Here is an 18,781-nt window from a genome sequence, read left to right on the forward strand (position 1 = left end):
GGAATATATCAGTGAAGGTTTTCATTGTTTGGGGATTAATAGAGCATAGAGGCTACCACGGAGAAGGCAATGGCAACCCACTCCAGTACTCTTGCCTGGAAAATCCCATGGATGGAGGAGCCTGGTAGGCTGCAGTCCATGGGGTTTCGAAGAGTCGGACACTGAGTGACTTCACTTTCACTTTTTACTTTTATGCATTGGAGAAGGAAATGGCAACCCACTCCACTATTCTTGCCTGGAGAATCCCAGGGATGGCGGAGCCTGGTGGGCTGCCGTCTGTGGGGTCGCACAGAGTCGGACATGACTGAAGAGACTTAGCAGCAGCAGCAGCAGAGGCTTTCTAGTCCTCTATGATTATTTGTTGTTGTTGTTGTTGTTTGGTAGCTCATATCTGACTCTTTGTGACCCCATGGACTACAGCATGCCAGGCTTCCCTGTCCTTCACCGTCTCCTGGAACTTGCTCAAACTCATGTCCGTTGAGTAAGTGATGCCATCCAACCATCCCACCCTCTGCTATCCACTTTTCCTCCTGCCTTCAATCTTTCCCAGCATCAAGGTCTTTTCTAATGAGTCAGCTCTTCACATCAGATGGCCAAAGTGTTGGATATTCAGCTCCAGCATCAGTCCTTCCAATGAATATTCAGGACTGATTTCCTTTAGGATGGACTGGTTGAATCTCCTCGCAGTCCAAGGGACTCTCAAGGGTCTTCTCCAACACCACAGTTTAAAAGCATCAATTCTTTGGTGCTTAACCTTTTTGATAGTCCACTCTCACATCTGTACATGACTACTAGAAAACCTATAGCTTTGACTATTCGGTCCTTTGTTGACCAAGTAATGTTTCTGCTTTTTTTAATATGCTGTCCAGGTTTGTCATAGCTTTTCATCTAAGGACCATCTTTTAATTTCATGGCTGCAGTCACTGTCCACAGTGATTTTGGATCCCAAGAAAATAAAGTTTGTCACTGTTTACATTGTTTCCACATCTATTTGCCATGAAGTGATGAGACCGGCAAGAATACACAGAAGAACTGTACAAAAAGGATTTTCATGACCCAGTTAATCATGATGGTGTGATCACTCATCTTGAGCCAGATATTCTGGAATGTGAAGTCAAGTGGGCCTTAGGAAGCATCACTACAAACAAAGCTAGTGGAGGTGATGGAATTACAGTGGAGCTATTTCAAATGCTAAAAGATGATGCTGTGAAAGTGTTGTACTCAATGTGTCAGCAAATTTGGAAAACTCAGCAGTGGCCACAGGACTGGAAAAGGTCAGTTTTCATTCCAATCCCAAAGAAAGGCAATGCCATAGAATGCTCAAACTACCACACAATTGCACTCATCTCACATGCTAGTAAAGTAATACTCAAAATTCTCCAAGCCAGGCTTCAGCAATATGTGAACCATGAACTTCCAGATGTCCAAGCTGGTTTTAGAAAAGGCAGAGGAACCAGAGATCAAATTGCTAACATCCGCTGGATCATCAAAAAAGCAAGAGAGTTCCAGAAAAACATCTATTTCTACTTTATTGACTATGCCAAAGCCTTTGACTGTGTAGATCAAAATAAACTGTGGAAAATTCTGAAAGAGATGGGAATACCAGACCACCTGACCTGCCTCTTGAGAAACTTGTATGCAGGTCAGGAAGCAACAGTTAGAACTGGACATGGAACAACAGACTGGTTCTAAATAGGAAAAGGAGTACGTCAAGGCTGTATATTGTCACCCTGCTTATTTCACTTATATGCAGAGTACATCGTGAGAAACGCTGGGCTGGAGGAAGCACAAGCTGGAATCAAGATTGCCGGGAGAAATATCAATACCCTCAGATATGCAGATGATACCACCCTTATGGCAGAAAGTGAAGAAGAAATAAAGAGCCTCTTGATGAAAGTGAAAGAGCAGAGTGAAAAAGTTGGCTTAAAGCTCAACATTCAGAAAATGAAGATCATGGCATCCGGTCCTATCACTTCATGGGAAATAGATGGGGAAACAGTGGAAACAATGTCAGACTTTATTTTTGTGGGCTCCAAAATCACTGCAAATAGTGACTGTAGCCATGATATTAAAAGACGCTTACTCCTTGGAAGGAAAGTTATGACCAACCTAGATAGCATATTCAAAAGCAGAGACATTACTTTGCCAACAAAGGTCCATCTAGTCAAGGCTATGGTTTTCCCAGTGGTCATGTATGGATGTGAGAGTTTGACTATAAAGAAAGCTGAGCGCTGAAGAATTGATGCTTTTGAACTGTGTTGTTTGAGAAGACTCTTGAGAGTCCCTTGGACTGCAAGGAGATCCAACCAGTCCATCCTAAAGGAGATCAGTCCTGGGTGTTCACTGGAAGGAAGGACTGATGTTGAAGCTGAAACTCCAATACTTTGTCCACCTGATACAAAGAGCTGACTCATTTGAAAAGACCCTGATTCCTGGAAAGATTGAGGGCAGGAGGAGAAGGGGATGACAGAGGATGAGAGGGTTGGATGGCATCACCAACTAAATGGCCATAAGCTTGTATAAACTCCAGGAGTTTGTGATGGACAGGGAGGCCTGGCATGCTCTGGTTCATGGGGTCACAAAGAATTGGACACAGCTGAGCGACTGAACTGAATTGAACTGATGAGACCAGATAGGCCTGGCATTTTGCATGATGTACTCTGTATTCAAGTTAAATAAGCAGGATGAAAATATATAGCCTTGATGTACTCTTTTCCCGATTTGGAACCAGTCTATTTTTCCATGTCCAGTTCTAATCGTTGTTTCTTGACTTGCATACAGGTGTTTCAGGAGGTAGGTAAGGTAGTCTTGTAGTCCCATCTCTTTAAGAATTTTCCACAGTTTGTTATGATCCACACAGTCAAAGGCTTTAGCATAGTCAATGAAGCAGAAGTAAATGTTTTTCTGAAATTCTCTTGCTTTTTCTATGATCCAATGGATGTTGGTAATTTGATCCTATGATTATTAAACAACATATATTAACTACAAAACCCTTGATGACAAAGAGGTGCACAGTACAGTCCTGGGCAGCATCAGTGAAATAAGATAGTTACTGAGATCTTAAATTATACAAAAGGGCAGCCATAAAGACCATCCAAGACAATGATGGTCCAAATATTTCTTGATAACAATCTACCACATCCATCCCAACCTGCTACAACTCATTTGTCCTTTGGCATGAGGACAAAGGGAAAAAAAGATATTCAAAGAACTTGTCTCTTGGATAACTACAAATGATTTCCCCTACCCCTACACTTAGATTTCTAAACATCCTATAATAAATTGACTCACTGATGTCAGTTCTTTTTAAAAGGAAAACACACTCTCATTAAAAGAGGAAATGAGTTTCCATTTCTGACCTTTATACTGAGTCAGCTTGAGTCCCATGTGGTGAGGTGACGATTGTGCATGACCCTGCCTCAAGACAGTTCCACGTAAAATGGAGGAGAAGTAGTGGCTCCGTGCCTTATTTTCCCTTATCTTAAGGAAACGTTTGCTTTGCTGAACCTGATGTTTGTATATATGAGTGTAAGAATTCTTCACCACTCAGCAATGACCAATGACCCAGGCTGACCAGTTGGCCTCATTAAATGAGATTCTTGGCTTTTGGGTACATAGAAGCAAAGGGAATACGTTTTAGGAGGACGTGGGTTTCTTTAATTGGACATATGATTTTTACTTGTTTGGTGGACCAATGGAGAAAGAGAGACATTAGTGGCATTTTATGACTGTTAAGACTAATTGAAAAATCTCAGGAATGAAGCTTTCTGTGAAGAGAGTGCTCTAATGGGAATGGATGTGATGATTATTTACCTAATTGAGCAATAATGACTGAGGTGCAGGCCACTTTTTCCGGGATTAATAAAGAACCCGGGAGTTGACAGTTTAGGCCATTAAGCTCAGCTAGTACTCAATCTTGGTGAAGGGCATGGTGCCAGAATTATATTAGTATTGTAAAATGAGCCCAAAACTTAGAGACACGAGAACTTGCTTTTCTGAGAAATAATTTTACTTGGCAGTTAATCATCTGACATCAGTTTGGGCAACCGATGTTCTCTCATTAAACTAACTTTCACATAAGGTCTTGAAATCTTATTCCATTTAGAGTGTTCTCAAGCATATGGTTGTTATAAAAGCAAAGTGGGAGAGAGCGGGATCCTTAGTAATATCAAAAATAGTTTCCTGCGCAACTGCAAGCAAACAAGCCATTATCACCTCCCTTGCTTTTAAAACAAAACAAACAACACAATGACACTGAGTTGAACTAGAGGCATCACAGACCCTGGAGATTCATGGTTGAAATTGTTACCCAGAGTGTCCCTACAGTAAAACCAAGCAACACTACTCCATAATCTCTAATTGGCACTACAAGTATCTTGCTGCTGCTGCTGCTAAGTCGCTTCAGTCGTGCCCGACTCTGTGCGACCCCATAGACGGCAGCCCACCAGGGTCCCCCGTCCCTGGGATTCTCCAGGCAAGAACACTGGAGTGGGTTGCCATTTCCTTCTCCAATGCATGAAAGTGAAAATTGAAAGTGAAGACACTCAGTCATGTCCGACTCTTAGCGACCCCATGGACTTCAGCCTAGCAGGCTCCTCCGTCCATGGGATTTTCCAGGCAAGAGTACTGGAGTGGGTTGCTGTTGCCTTCTCCGAAAGGTATCTTACATTATCAGAAATCTCAATCTTATAGAAATTGTGTTTGTATTCAATAGCCCCCTATCCAGTGCAACAAATGTTCATGTACTACTCACTTGCCAAGAAAAAGAGTTACTCAGCTTTCTAGGTGTTAACTATTCCTATAGTTCTGCTCTGCATGGGAAAGTTCAAACATCAACTTAGAGCAAGTAGAAATGGTGCTTCAACTTTCTCTCTCTGCAGAGTGAATCCTACACTGGTGGCCTTGTATTTTCAAGGTATTTGCAAATCTGTTTTATAAGCCAACATTTCCTTCTTTTGCTAGCAAACACTGAATATTTTGCAAGACAGTATAAAAAGGGATGAGAGTATAAACATGAATAAGGCACAGCCACTGTGGTACTACAACCTAGCAGAGACCTTAGAATCAAGAGAGCTCTTAAAAAAAAAATTGGGGTATAGTTGCTTTACAATATTGTGTTAGTTTCTGCTGTACAACGAAGTGAATCAGCTATACATATACATATATCCCCTCTGTCTTGGACCTCCCTCCCACTACATCCCCAACCACCCCCCCAACCCAGCAATCAACATCATCACAGAGGACCAAGCTGAGTTCCCTATGCTATATAGTAGGTTCCCACTAGCTATCTATTTTACATATACACATGGAATATTACTCGGCCATTTAAAGGAGTGAAATTGGGTCATTTGTAGAGAGAGCTCTTTTGGAAACCTGTTGAGGGAGCAAAACTTCCAATCATATTCCTCCTTCCAGCATCTGGATTTCTAATCATTATCTTAATCTACACTGAAGAAGATGGTTAATGTGGCTCCATCTGCTCTGAGGCATCACCTCTCTAGCAACCTCTGCAGGAGCCTGCAGCCAGCCAATCAAGCAACAGCAGTAATAATGAAGTCATTTATTTAGTAGGAAGTTACCAAGCTTTTACCACATAATAAAATGATGTCAGGGTCCAGAGACATAAAGGTGAATTTTTTAAAAATCTCTATCTTCCCAAACTATAGTGTAATTGAAAAGAAATATTAAAAATGTTAATGTGTTACAGGTACTTCAATAGTAGCGTAGGGAGAAACCCAGAAGTGGGAATCAGCCAATCTCAGTAGTCTTCAGGAGGAACATGCATCATAAAGGAGGTAATCTTGAGCTAAACTTTAAAAAGTTAAGAGATATCCTTCAGGTAGAGGTACATAAAGAACTTGCCAAGTCAAGGGACCGACATAAAGAAAGGGGCTGGCAGAGGAAAACGCTGGGGATGATCAAGGAACAGTAAGGTCTTCTCTCTTAACTACATCTTAAGTGCCTCACTTGATTAAGCAGCACTTCCACTCTTTCTGCAAACTAGCAGAAAATACCCTACCAGCATCTGTGGCAAGTCGGATGGACACTAATGAGCCTGTCCCCTTTCTCCTTCCACTTCTTCTATTATGTGAGTCATAGGAGTTTGTTCCCAATCAGTTTGTGCCAAATGTACTTATGACTGAAATTATATAATTAACATAAACAACACTGTGGAGTTGTTGTTTCTGTGAAAATTAAGTTGGATATTTTGAAAAAACTTGACTTTTATTTTTACTGAGTCACTAAGAGAAGTTACAATAGAAGCAAGCCCAGGAAATGGAACTATAAAAGAATAAAGGAGGATTATAAAATTCCCTACAATGAGATTCTGCCTCAAATTGCTTTGCTGATATCTCAAGTTCTCACTCTAAAGAAACCAGGACTGAAAATCATGAAAGATGCATTATGGAGGCATTTTATGCACTAAAAAAGATGATTCATAAAATCAAAGTCTTGCCCCTATGTTAAAGATAAGACAAATGTACACTCAAGTTTTATGTTAAGATATTTTAAGGTGGTTTTGTGGGTGTGCTTTCTTTCTTTAACCAATGTTTTGACCATCAAACTGGTGTCACTGTTAATGTACTGGTCGAAAGGATTTCTCTTATAGCATGAATTTAGGAGAGGATGAGAAAAGATCAAACTGAAGAAAGAGGCAGGAAGGCTCCAAAAGTCACAATAGGGCATCTGGACTTTATTCTATAGATCAGGGAGTGGCAAACTATAGCCCACAGGTCAATCTCAGCCCCAAACCCATTTTTATAAATAAAGTTTTATTGGTACATAGCCATGTCCAATCAGTTAGAGGAGTACCTATGGCTGCGTTCACCCTACAATGGCAGAGCTGAAGAGTTGTTATAGAGATGGTGTGCATGTATACAAGAAGGTTTAGGCTATGCCTACAGGAAAAGCATGAAATACTTCTTTCCTGCCAGTCACTTCTTTCAACAAAAGCCCTAGGCCACTGCAGGACCAAATGCCCTAGAGAACAAGGAAAGGCACAGAAATAAAAATCCCTCAATTCTTGGGGATGGAGCTATAAAATGGCTGGGCCAGGATATCAAACTAATACTAATCAGAAGTCTCCTACCACTAGGGAAAGACATTGAAAATCTTTCCCACACAAGACCCACCACTTTGATTTCCAGGGAGGAACTGGAACACTGAGAATGTCCCACCCTCAGGGCCCAGGTGTACAGGTCTATGTGAGACTGAGGCTTGGCCAGGAAAAAATAGAGCATTATAACTACCAGCTTAGGAAGCATTGAGCAGCAAACAGTAACAATGCTACAGGACTATAAATGCATCTGAAAGCCAAGAGTGGAGCATTAAAACCCTCCAGCACCCCAACTCCCATGCTATTAGAGCATCCAAAAGCAATCTGAAGCCTCTAGGGACTGAGGATGTCCACAGCAACAACATCATTAACCGTTAGGGAAATGCACACTGAAGTCATAATGAAAGGCCACAGTCTGGGCTTCCCCAATGGCTCAGAGGGTAAAGAATCTTCCTGCAATGCAGGAGACACAGGAGATGCAGGTTCGATCTCTGGAGGAGAAATGGCAGCCCATTCCACTATTCTTACCTGGAAAATCCCATAGACAGAGGAACCTGGTGGGCTACAGTCCAAATCGTTGCAAAGAGTTGGACATGACTGAGCAACTGAGCACAGCACCATACATTCATGGTTGAATAAATAAAACACATTGAGAATGTCAAGTGGTACCAAGGATGCAGAAGTATTTCTTATACTTTATTGGTAAGGAGCACACTGGTGCAGCAACTCTGGAAAGCAGTTGAGCAGTTTCTTATGACAAGCTATACTTACCCTAGGGCCCAACAGTCTACTCCTGGGTATTTACCCTAAGAAAATGAAAACTTATGTTCACATAAAATCTTATATAGGAATGTTCATAGCAGTTTTATTTGGGACAGCTGGAACCTGGAAGCAACCCAAATAGAATGAGCTTATCCTCCTATATTTGCAGGAAGCACCATCATCTACCCATTCCAGGACCCTAATATATTGTTGACTCCTCTCTCTACCTCACTTTTAAAACACCAAAGTCCTCCTTATTGTACCTTCAAAATATATGTCACATCTGCATTTTCTTCTCTATTTTTGCTATTTGACACACGCTAGGTACCAATGATCTCTTTCTTGAACTTCTGCACAGTTCTCTAACAAATATAAATGGCAATACCAGTATTGTGTGTTAGTCACTCAGTCGTGTCTGAGTCTTTGCAATCCCATGGACTGTAGCCTGCCAGGCTTCTCTGTCCATGGAATTCTCTAGGCAAGAATACTGGAGTGGGTACCAATTCCCTCCTCCAGGAGATCTTCCTGACCCAGGGATTGAAATCTGCTCGCTCTCATTGCAGGCCAATTCTTTACCATCTGAGCTACCAGGGAAGCCCAATTTCAGTATTAGACCTACCAAATGGATCTACCCCTCCCCCAACCCATGTAAAACACATGTTTGGATACATAAACATTTAATTTTTCCCCCAGTATATGGGGGAAAAAAAAGAAAGCTCCTTTAATTGGCACATAAGACCTTAAAAATCCTTGGTTCTTGACTCTCTAGGCCCGTTTCTTGCCACTTTCAAGCACCTATTTCAGGCTTCAGCAACAACAAATAGATGTTGTTTCATATGCAAAAGCAATTGAGTTTCTCATCTCACTCTGTCTCACCTCCGTAACTTCATTCATGCTGTCACCTGTGCCAGAGTTAACATCCTTCCCTCCCTCTTCCACTGACCTGTCCAAACCTTTAGGGTTCAGTTCAGGGGTCACCTCATTTTGACTTCTCCCTACAATACCCATTCTCCTGCTCCGAGTGGGAACCCACTTCATGTTTGTAAGAATCTGTCAAAGGAGCACTAAAGACTGCTGTGAGCCTGTTTTGGCTTTTCTGAGTGTAACAGTTTCCTAGAATTGTTCACAGAAGAGATTTTAAAAAGCAAGAGTAATACATAGAAGTGATGAAGCCTTTCAAGTGTGCCCTTTGTTCCCAAGGTTCTATTAATTGCCATTTAGGGAAGGCTTATTTGCAATGTCCCCAATTACTTAGGCAACTAAATAGCATTTACGGATCAGATAGAGCAGCATTTGCTTAATAGCAAATAACAAATGCAGTGGCACAGCCCACTGATAGTCTCCTTCCAGAGATGAGCTTATTTAAGTTTGAGCTCTAGAGGGAAATTGCTATTTTTTTTTTACTGGAGTACATTATAATTGTTCACATAACCACTTAGATCTAGACATTGGGTTTTTTCCCCTTAATTTTTAACAAATTAAGTAATAAATAAACCAAAAGAGCATATCCAAGTAACTCCAGTGTCCATTCCACTCATTCGAGTCTATTCCTGCCAGTAAAAGCTTCATGAAATTCCTATCTGATCAAATCACAACCCCACAACTCTGAAGGCCCTGCTTTCATCTGCTCTTCTCAGCTGGAACATCTCTGACTACCCAGAATTGCTGTGAGATTTCTCTTCTCCAACTTTTTAGACAGTTTTGTGGTAGTTTCTATGTGCTTGCCAATGCTTCTAATTGTTCTTACCTATAGGGAAACAAAAAGGAAGAAACAGGCAGAACACTGATGTTCAATATAAAAATGCCAGTTGGGGACTTGGCAAGGGGCAGGCAAGACCGCACTGTGGAAGGCTTTGATGCTAAATTCAGGGCTCAGACTTTATTAATGGTGAAGACTCAGATAAAGAAGGTTTTTAGGTCCCTGACAGAATGTTATATCCCATGTCTCAAGAAAGTGGCCCTAAGTCAATGAATCTGTCTTAAGTTCTAGTCCTATCCATTGATCAGCAGAAAATCCCTGAAGCACTGATTCGAGAATGATTCTGGATCGCATAATTAATGAGAAATATCTGCATAGAGGTACGGGGAGAAGGAACTTCTAGACACACAGCATATTTTGCCATAGCTCTGGACATCCATACAACTTATACAGTCTGCAATTATAGAACTGAGCAGAAAGTCTCTAACATTGGTCTCAGATTTTGGCCTCAATTCCTCAGTAGTTTAAAAAACTAAGTCATTGATCATGCACTTGACTTTGTCCAAAGAAGAAAGAAGAAAGTAGAGGAAGATGACCACAACTCACATAGGGTGGTAACAAGAAGTCCAAGTTGTAAAATGATGGGTGCAGAAAGGAAAATTTTGAAGGCTTCATGGGAATAAATATTTGCCTTTTCTCAGTTTTGCCTTATATCGTTCCTCACACTGTCCTTGGGCAATAGCAACCCACTCCAGTACTCTTGCCTGGAAAATCCCACGGACAGAGGAGCCTGGTAGGCTGCAGTCCATGGGGTCGCTAAGAGTCAGGCACAACTGAGCAACTTCACTTTCACTTTTCACTTTCATGCATTGGAGAAGGAAATGGCAACTCACTCCAGTGTTCTTGCCTGGAGAATTGCAGGGACAGAGGAGCCTAGTGGGCTGCCATCTATGGGGTCACACAGAGTTGGACACAACTGAAGCAACTTAGCAGCAGCAGCAGCAGCAGCAAACATCTTTAAAACTCCTCTTCTGTGACTTAGAAGGTCAACTCTCTGATAATATTTCTTATCAGTCATTACAAAAATCCTTCCTAAGTGGCTGCATCTGAGTGGCAACAGACTCTAACAATAAACTGTAACTCCTACCTTGCCTTACATTTTCTCTATTGAAAGTGAAAGTGAAAGTCACTCAGTCGTGTCTGACTCTTTGGGACGCCATGGACTACAGTCTGTGGAATTCTCCAGGCCAGAATACTAGAGTGGGTAGCCTTTCCCTTCTCCAGGGTATCTTCCTGACCCAGGGATCGAACCCAGGTCTTCCCCATTACAGGCAGATTCTTTACCAACTGAGCTATCAGGGAAGCCATTTGCCACCTAATAAATCAGGAAAAACAAAAAAAAGGCTCCAGGAATTCATTTCTACTGTAGCATAGTTGCAAATTTGAAAGAGACTGAAATCAACCACTTTTATGTGTTTTTGTTAGATTCTTTCACAGGACTGGTTAACATCTTGACAGATATCATTTGGAGATTCACTGGAGACTTCATGGCACCTGACCTGGTCTGCCGCGTGGTCCGCTATTTGCAGGTATGTAGCACCTTCCAAATATGATGAGACAAACTGACACCAAAATTACCTCTTGGATTCTTCATAAGGAAAATAGTGTAAAACGCTGTACTCTGATGCAACAAATTGCTCACTTCTTCATAGTTGAAAGGACAAGCAAAATTTATATTTTTAATGTTTTTTGTTTGTTAAAAACAATACATATATAAAGAAAACCCAAGTAAGCAATAATAAGAACATAAGCATTCCTAGTTCAAGCATTAGGTAAAATTTCTGGGTTATTATTCTTTTTGACATATTCTGGCTGTCTTAGTCCAAGGATGCTGATATATATAAAAATACCGTTCTGACCTGGAGAATTCCATGGACTATATAGTCAATGGGGTCACAAAGAGTCAGACACGACTGAGCAACTTTCACAGAATAGGTGGCTTTTAAACAACAATTTATTTCTCACAGTTCTGGAGGCTGGAAGTCGAAAATTAGTGTACCAGCCTGGTCAGGTTACAGCCTTTCTCCAGACTGCAGACATCTCATTATTTCCTCACACACCATGACAAAATGGGATTTATTCTGGGTATGCAAGGCTGGTTCAACATTCAAAACTCAATTGACATAATTCATAACATAAAAAGGTAAGAAAAGATTATATGATCCTATCAGTAGATACAGAAAAAGCATTTAAGAAAATCTTATACTCACTCATGATAAAAACTCTCAGCAAACTATGTATAGAGAGAAACTTCCTCAACTTGATAACAAAAATCTACAAAAAACCTACAACTAACCTCAGACTTAATGGTGAGAAGCTAGAAGCTTTCCTCTTGAGACTGGAAATAACACAAAGATGTCTCCTCTCACACTCGTATTCAGCATCATGCTGGAAGTTCCAACTAATTCAAAATGACAAGAAAAAAAATAAAAGGTTACACAGATTGGTACAGAAAGATGAAATTAAAAACATCTGTGTTTACAAATAACTTTGTCTTTGTCTCTATAGACAATAAAGTGAAAACCAGTAAGGTCACAGAATTCGAGGTTAGGGTACGACAGAGGATGAGCAAGATCAATATGAATAAAACTGGAAAAACTCTGAAAAAAAATCAAACAATATCTTGAAATGTATAGATATTCCATGTTCATAGATAGGAAGACTCACTATTGTCAAGATGATAATTCTTGCAGTACAACTTATAAATTCAATGTAATTCCAATCAAAATCCCACCAGGTTATTCTATAGATATGGACAAGCTCTAAAGTTTAAGTAAAAAACACAGAACAGTCAATACAATATGGAAAAAGAAGAATATGGTTGGAAGATTGACCCTATCTGATTTCAAGAATTACAAAATGCTCCAAAAATCAAAACAGCATGATACTGGAAAAGAATCAATAAATAGATCAATGGAGAAGAATAGACAGTGCAGAAAGAGATACACACAAAAAGTCTAATGGATCTTTAACAAAGGACCAAAGACAGTTCAATGGAGAAAGGATAGCCTACTCAAGAAATGCTGCTGGAGTCACTGGATATCCATTTGCAAAAATAAATAAGTAAGAATCCAACCACAGACTTCACCCCTTTCACAAGAACTAACTCAATATGGATCACAGATTGGAATGAAATATGGAGTACTATAAAACTACTAGAAAATAACACAGGAGAAAATCAGGGGACTTTGGGTCTTTCTGTGATTTTTTTTAGATATAACATCAAAAGCACAATCCATGAAAGAAACAATTGAAAGTTGGGGTTTTATGAAAATTTAAAATTGATTCTCTGCAAAAGACACTGTCAAGAAACTGGAAAAATAGGGCACAGAATTGGGAAAAATATAAAAAACATATATTTGATAAAGAAACAAAAGTGAAAGAAAGAAAGTGAAGTTGCTCAGTCGTGTCCAACTCTTGGCAACCCCATGGACTGTAGCCTACCAGGTTCCTCTGTCCATGGGATTTTCCAGGCAAGAATATTGGAGTGGGTTGACATTTCCTTCTCCAGGAGATCTTCCTGACCCAGGGATTGAACCCAGGTGTCCCACAGTGTAGGCAGACGCTTTACCGTCTGAGCCACCAGGGAAGTCAAAGAAACAAAGAAATCCTCAAATAACAATAAGAAAATAAACAGCCCTCATCAAAGTGGTCAAAAGACCTGAACAGATACTTCACCAAAGAAGATCTACAGATGACAAGCAAGCATATAGAAAGAATTTCAACCTTCATTACTTAGGCATTAGGAAATTCCTAATTAAAACAATGAGATACCACTACATACTTATTAGAATGGCTAAAACAATATTTTTTAAACTGACGATATGAAACAGGACTGAGAATATGTAGCTATAGGAAGTCTCATTCATCTTTTGTGGAAATGCAAAGTGGTACACTTTAGAAGACAGTTTGGCAATTTCTTAAAAACTTGAACATACTCTTACCATACCATCTAGCAATTGTGCTCCTAGGCATTCACTCAGTTGAGTTGACAACTTATATCCACATGAAAGTCTGCACAAGAATGTTTATAGCAGTTTTATTCACAATTGCAAGAAATTGAAAGCAAGATACTCCTCAGAAGCTGAATGGATAAATAAACCAAATGAGCTATCAAGCCACGCAAAGTCATGGAGGAATCTTAAAAGCACATTGCTAACTGAAAGAAGCAAGTCTAAAAAGACTATGTGTGTGTGACTATAACTACATGACATTGGAAAAGGCAAAACCATGCAAACAGTAAAAAGATCAGTGGTTGCCAGGGATTTGGAGGGATTAAATAGATAAGGCACAAGGGATTTTTAGGACAGTAAATCTCTTCTGTGTAACACTGTAATAAAGGATACATGGCATTACGCATTTATCAAAACCCATGGAACTGTGCAACACAAATAGTGAATCTCTATACAAGCCATGGACTTCAGTTAATCATAATGTATCAATATCAGTCTGTTAATTTTAAAAAATTGTTCACACTAATGTAAGGTTTAATAAGAAGAGAAAGTGTGTGTGGTAGTGGGGGGTGTGGCTAATATGGGTACTCTTTGTCCTATCTGCTCAATCTTTTCTGTAAAACTAAAATTGTTCTAAAAGATAAAGTATATTGATTTTTTTAAAGCCAGTCCAGAGATTCTACTTTAAATGAATCCAATCTGGCATTTTTCTAAACAAAAAAATTTAAGTTTTCTGCATTTAAGTCTCACTTTTCTACAAGATTTTTTTTTTTTTGGGTTTCATATTTCCTAGGTCATTTTTGTCAGAATTGAGGGTGGGATAGTGAGAATTTAGACATATGTCCTCAAGCTTCCATCTGTTCTCCAAATGGTATCCCATATGTTGTTGACGTGTAGAATTTTCATTGTTGACATTTATGAATTGACTATAATTGTACTTTAATTTCCTTCTTGACTCAAGTTAATTATAAGGGTGTTTAAATTTCCAAGTGGTATTTAAAAAAAAATTCATGATACTAATTTCAGCTTTCATTGCTTGTTGTTTTAAATTTGTGAATTGTATAAATTCCACTTTTTGGAATATACTGAGGGTTTTTTTTTCCCTTGATAGCTTAGTTTATGATTAATTTTTGAAATACTGCTTAGATATTTTATAATAATTGTATCATTCTTAGAGTTTGTTTAATTACTTCTACCTATGTATTATTACTTGTTCCCTCTGTAGAACTATGAACATTTTAGTTATATATATTTCAGTTCAGTTCAGTTCAGTTGCTCAGTTGTATCTGACTCTTTGTGACCCCATGAACTGCAGCACGCCAGGCCTCCCTGTCCATCGCCAACTCCCAGAGTTCACTCAGACTCACGTCCATCGAGTCGGTGATGCCATCCAGCCATCTCATCCTCTGTCGTCCCCTTCTCCTCCTGCCCCCAATCCCTCCCAGCATCAGCATCTTTTCCAATGAGTCAAATCTTCCCATGAGGTGGCCAAAGTACTGGAGTTTCAGCTTTAGCATCATTCCTTCCAAAGAAATCCCAGGGCTGATCTCCTTCAGAATGGACTGGTTGGATCTCCTTGCAGTCCAAGGGACTCTCAAGAGTCTTCTCCAACATCACAGTTCAAAAGCATCAATTCTTCGGTGCTCAGCTTTCTTCACAGTCCTACTCTCACATTCATACATGACTACTGGAAAAACCATAGCCTTGACTAGACGGACCTTTGTTGGCAAAGTAATGTCTCTGCTTTTGAATATGCTATCTAGGTTGGTCATAACTTTCCTTCCAAGGAGTAAGCTTCTTTTAATTTCATGGCTGCAATCACCATCTGCAGTGATTTTGGAGCCCCCCAAAATAAAGTCTGACACTGTTTCCACTGTTTCCCCATCTATTTCCCATGAAGTGATGGGACCAGATGCCATGATCTTAGCTTTCTGAATGTTGAGCTTTAAGCCAACTTTTTCACTCTCCTCTTTCACTTTCATCAGGAGGCTTTTTAGTTCCTTTTCACTTTCTGCCATAAGGGTGGTGTCATCTGCATATCTGAGGTTATTGATATGTCTCCCGGCAATCTTGATTCCAGCCTGTGCTTCCTCCAGCCCAGAGTTTCTCTATATTTAGTGTTATGCTATTGTTACATTTGGGCTTCCCTGGTGGCTTAGACCATAAAGCCTCTGCCTGCAATGTGGGAGACCTGGGTTCAATGTTACTTTTAGGTTTATTGATATTCTGTTGCCATTGTGGTATTGTATCTATTATAATATAAATGATCCCTTCAATCCATGCAGTACTAATTGCTTTGAATTTAATTTGTCTAATAATACTATTGCAATGAATGCTTTCTTTTAGTTTTCAGTTGCTCAATATACCATTGGCCATCACTCTATTTTTATCTTTTTATTTTATTTTATTTTTTTACAGCTAACCTTATTTATTTATTTATTTATTTTTTATTTTATTTTTAAACTTTACAATATTGTATTGGTTCTGCCATATATCGAAATGAATCGGCCACAGGCATACATGTGTTCCCCATCCTGAACCCTCCTCCCTCCTCCCTCCCCATACCATCCCTCTGGGTCGTCCCAGTGCACCAGCCCCAAGCATCCAGTATCGTGCATCGAACCTGGACTGGCAACTCGTTTCATATATGATATTATATATATTTCAATGCCATTCTCCCAGCTCATCCCACCCTCTCCCTCTCCCACAGAGTCCAAAAGACTGTTCTATACATCAGTGTCTCTTTTGCTGTCTCGTATACAGGGTTATTGTTACCATCTTTCTAAATTCCATATATATGTGTTAGTATACTGTATTGGTGTTTTTCTTTCTGGCTTACTTCACTCTGTATAATAGGCTCCAGTTTCATCCACCTCATTAGAACTGATTCAAATGTATTCTTTTTAATGGCTGAGTAATACTCCATTGTGTATATGTACCATAGCTTTCTTATCCATTCAACATCTAGGTTGCTTCCATGTCCTGGCTATTATAAACAGTGCTGCGATGAACATTGGGGTACACGTGTCTCTTTCAATTCTGGTTTCCTCAGTGCATCACTCTATTTTTAAACTTTGATAATCTTTTGGTTTTAGAAGTTTCTCTTCTAAATAGTATACAGTTGGATTTGGGAAAGAGTTGTGTAAACAATCTTTGTTTTAGTGGAGGAGCTCAAGCCATTCATTTTTATTTTGACAAATAGTGTTTGGTACCATTTCAATCATATCATTTTAATCTTTCTGTGTTAATTTTTTATTCACTCATTTTTTTCCCTTTCTATATATTTGGTTATAATTGTGGTAGGCTGAAAAATGGCCCCCCAAACATTTCTAAATCCTAATACATGAAACCTATGTATGTTACCTTATATGGTAAAAAAGACTTTGCAGATGTGATTAAGTTAATGATTTTGAAATGAGAAGACTATTCTGAATTATCTCAGTCATTATTACTATTGAGTCCAAAGGCAAACATACAGATCCTTGTAAGAGGGAGGCAGAGGAAGATTTGACACACAGACAGAAGAGGCACTGTAACCATGGGCTCAAAGATGGTATTGGTGTGACCACAATTCAAAGAACTCTGGCAGCCACCTAAAGCTGGAAAAGACCAGGAAAGAATTCTCCCCAGAGCCTAGAGAAGGGGAGTGGCCCTACCAACACCTTGATTTTGACTCAGTATAGCTGATTCTGACTTCTGGTCTCCAAAAATATAAAAGAATGAATTTATGTTGGTTTAAGCCACAGTGTTTGTGGCAATTTGCTATCGTGGTCATAGGACTCTAATAAATCGTTTTTCTCTATTTCTATTTTACTCTGTCATAGCTTATCTTTAAAGTGCAATACATCTCTATCAAAATAAAAACAACAAAATAGATGTCTAAAATATCTAAATAGAAATTTGATGCAATTGCTTTCCTTCTACTTTCTGCCCTCATCCAACGCACCAAATTTTCTCTGAAATATTATGTAATTATATTCATAGCTATTTTAAACATTTTGTGTTTTTCTGACTCATTGCTTACTATGGCTTTCGTATTCTATCCCCTTCTTCTTCTTGAGTACTCAATTTCAAAACAATTCTCAGTCAGCAGAAATGTTTCTTCAAGAAAGATTTTTTCCAAAAGTAGGTGATGTTTTCCTTCTACTTATCTGTAAGAAAATTATCCTGTGCCTTGGTACAAAAATATTTACCAAATTTTTGAATCACAATTTTTCTTTCAACACTCATTAATCTTTTTGTTCTGTTTTCTGGCACTTATTTTTGTGGAGAGGAGGCATGACAATTTGAGGTATATTTCTTTCAGATAATCTTTAACATTTTATTTTTTATTTATTTAAAAAAATTTTTTTAATTTAATTTTATTTTTAAACTTTACAGTATTGTGTTAGTTTTGCCAAATATCGAAATGAATCCACCACATGTATACATGTGTTCCCCATCCTGAATCCTCCTCCCTCCTCCTTCCCCATACCATTCCTCTGGGTCGTCCCAGTGCACCAGCCCCAAGCATCCAGTATCATGCATCGAACCTCGACTGGCAACTCGTTTCATACATGATATACATGCTTCAATGCCATTCTCCCAAATCTTCCCACCCTCTCCCTCTCCCAAAGAGTCCATAAGACTGTTCTATACATCAGTGTCTCTTTTGCTGTCTCGTACACAGGTACAGATAATCTTTAACATTTAAAAAAAAAACAAAAACCCTGTCTAGATGTTTGAAGACTCCTGAAGTTAAATATTCTTTTTGACCATGTCTCAAAAGTACATATCTTTTTCTTAACTCTTCCTGCTTCTCTGGCCAGTCTGTTGTGACCTTTTCTCTTGCCCCAGGTCCTGAATTTGTGTGAGCCAGTCATCTCACTCAGCACAGTTGCAGATGCCACAATTCTCATGACTGTCTCATCACAACATTCTAACCCATGCAGTTCTCCCATTGAGAGTTCTCTTTCCCGTCCGTCTCCTCAACTCAGTGTGGCCAGCATTAACAACTCTGAATCCATGGATCCCACACAAAAAAATCCCAGTTTTCTCTAAGGATACAATCTTATTTTTGTTGCTGTTGTAAAAACTGTATGCCATTTTTCTTTCTCATCACTCATCAGCTTCTTAGCAAGATGAGAATTTCTTCTTGCATCCCTCAGGGGAGACTTCAGTCTCTGGTCAGTTTTCAGAACACCCTCTCCATGGCACCTTCTGCAACACAGATGCTGGGAAGTATATGTGGCAGTGTTACAGAAATAAAAG

General features: G+C 39.4%; 1 protein-coding gene and 1 long non-coding RNA gene across 3 annotated transcripts in view; one reads left to right on the forward strand and one right to left on the reverse strand.

Annotated features, from left to right (window-relative positions):
• NPSR1 (neuropeptide S receptor 1) overlaps positions 1-18,781 on the forward strand; it is a 152,580-nt gene that overhangs the window by 95,677 nt on the left and 38,122 nt on the right. Inside the window, exon 3 of one of the 2 annotated variants that reach the window (XM_005889111.2) lies at positions 11,004-11,107. The exons of the other annotated variant lie outside the window; for it this stretch is intronic. Coding sequence (XP_005889173.1) covers positions 11,004-11,107 — 104 coding nt within the window. The remainder of the gene's footprint in view (positions 1-11,003; positions 11,108-18,781) is intronic. 2 annotated transcript variants of the gene reach the window in all.
• The window catches only part of LOC138987622 (uncharacterized), a 96,449-nt gene continuing 89,578 nt past the window's right edge, over positions 11,911-18,781 (reverse strand). Inside the window, exon 5 of the long non-coding RNA XR_011464006.1 lies at positions 11,911-11,979. This is a non-coding gene — a long non-coding RNA (uncharacterized lncRNA). The remainder of the gene's footprint in view (positions 11,980-18,781) is intronic.

The sequence above is a fragment of the Bos mutus genome, chromosome 4 (assembly GCF_027580195.1).
Source record: "Bos mutus isolate GX-2022 chromosome 4, NWIPB_WYAK_1.1, whole genome shotgun sequence".
Lineage (NCBI taxonomy): Eukaryota > Metazoa > Chordata > Mammalia > Artiodactyla > Bovidae > Bos > Bos mutus.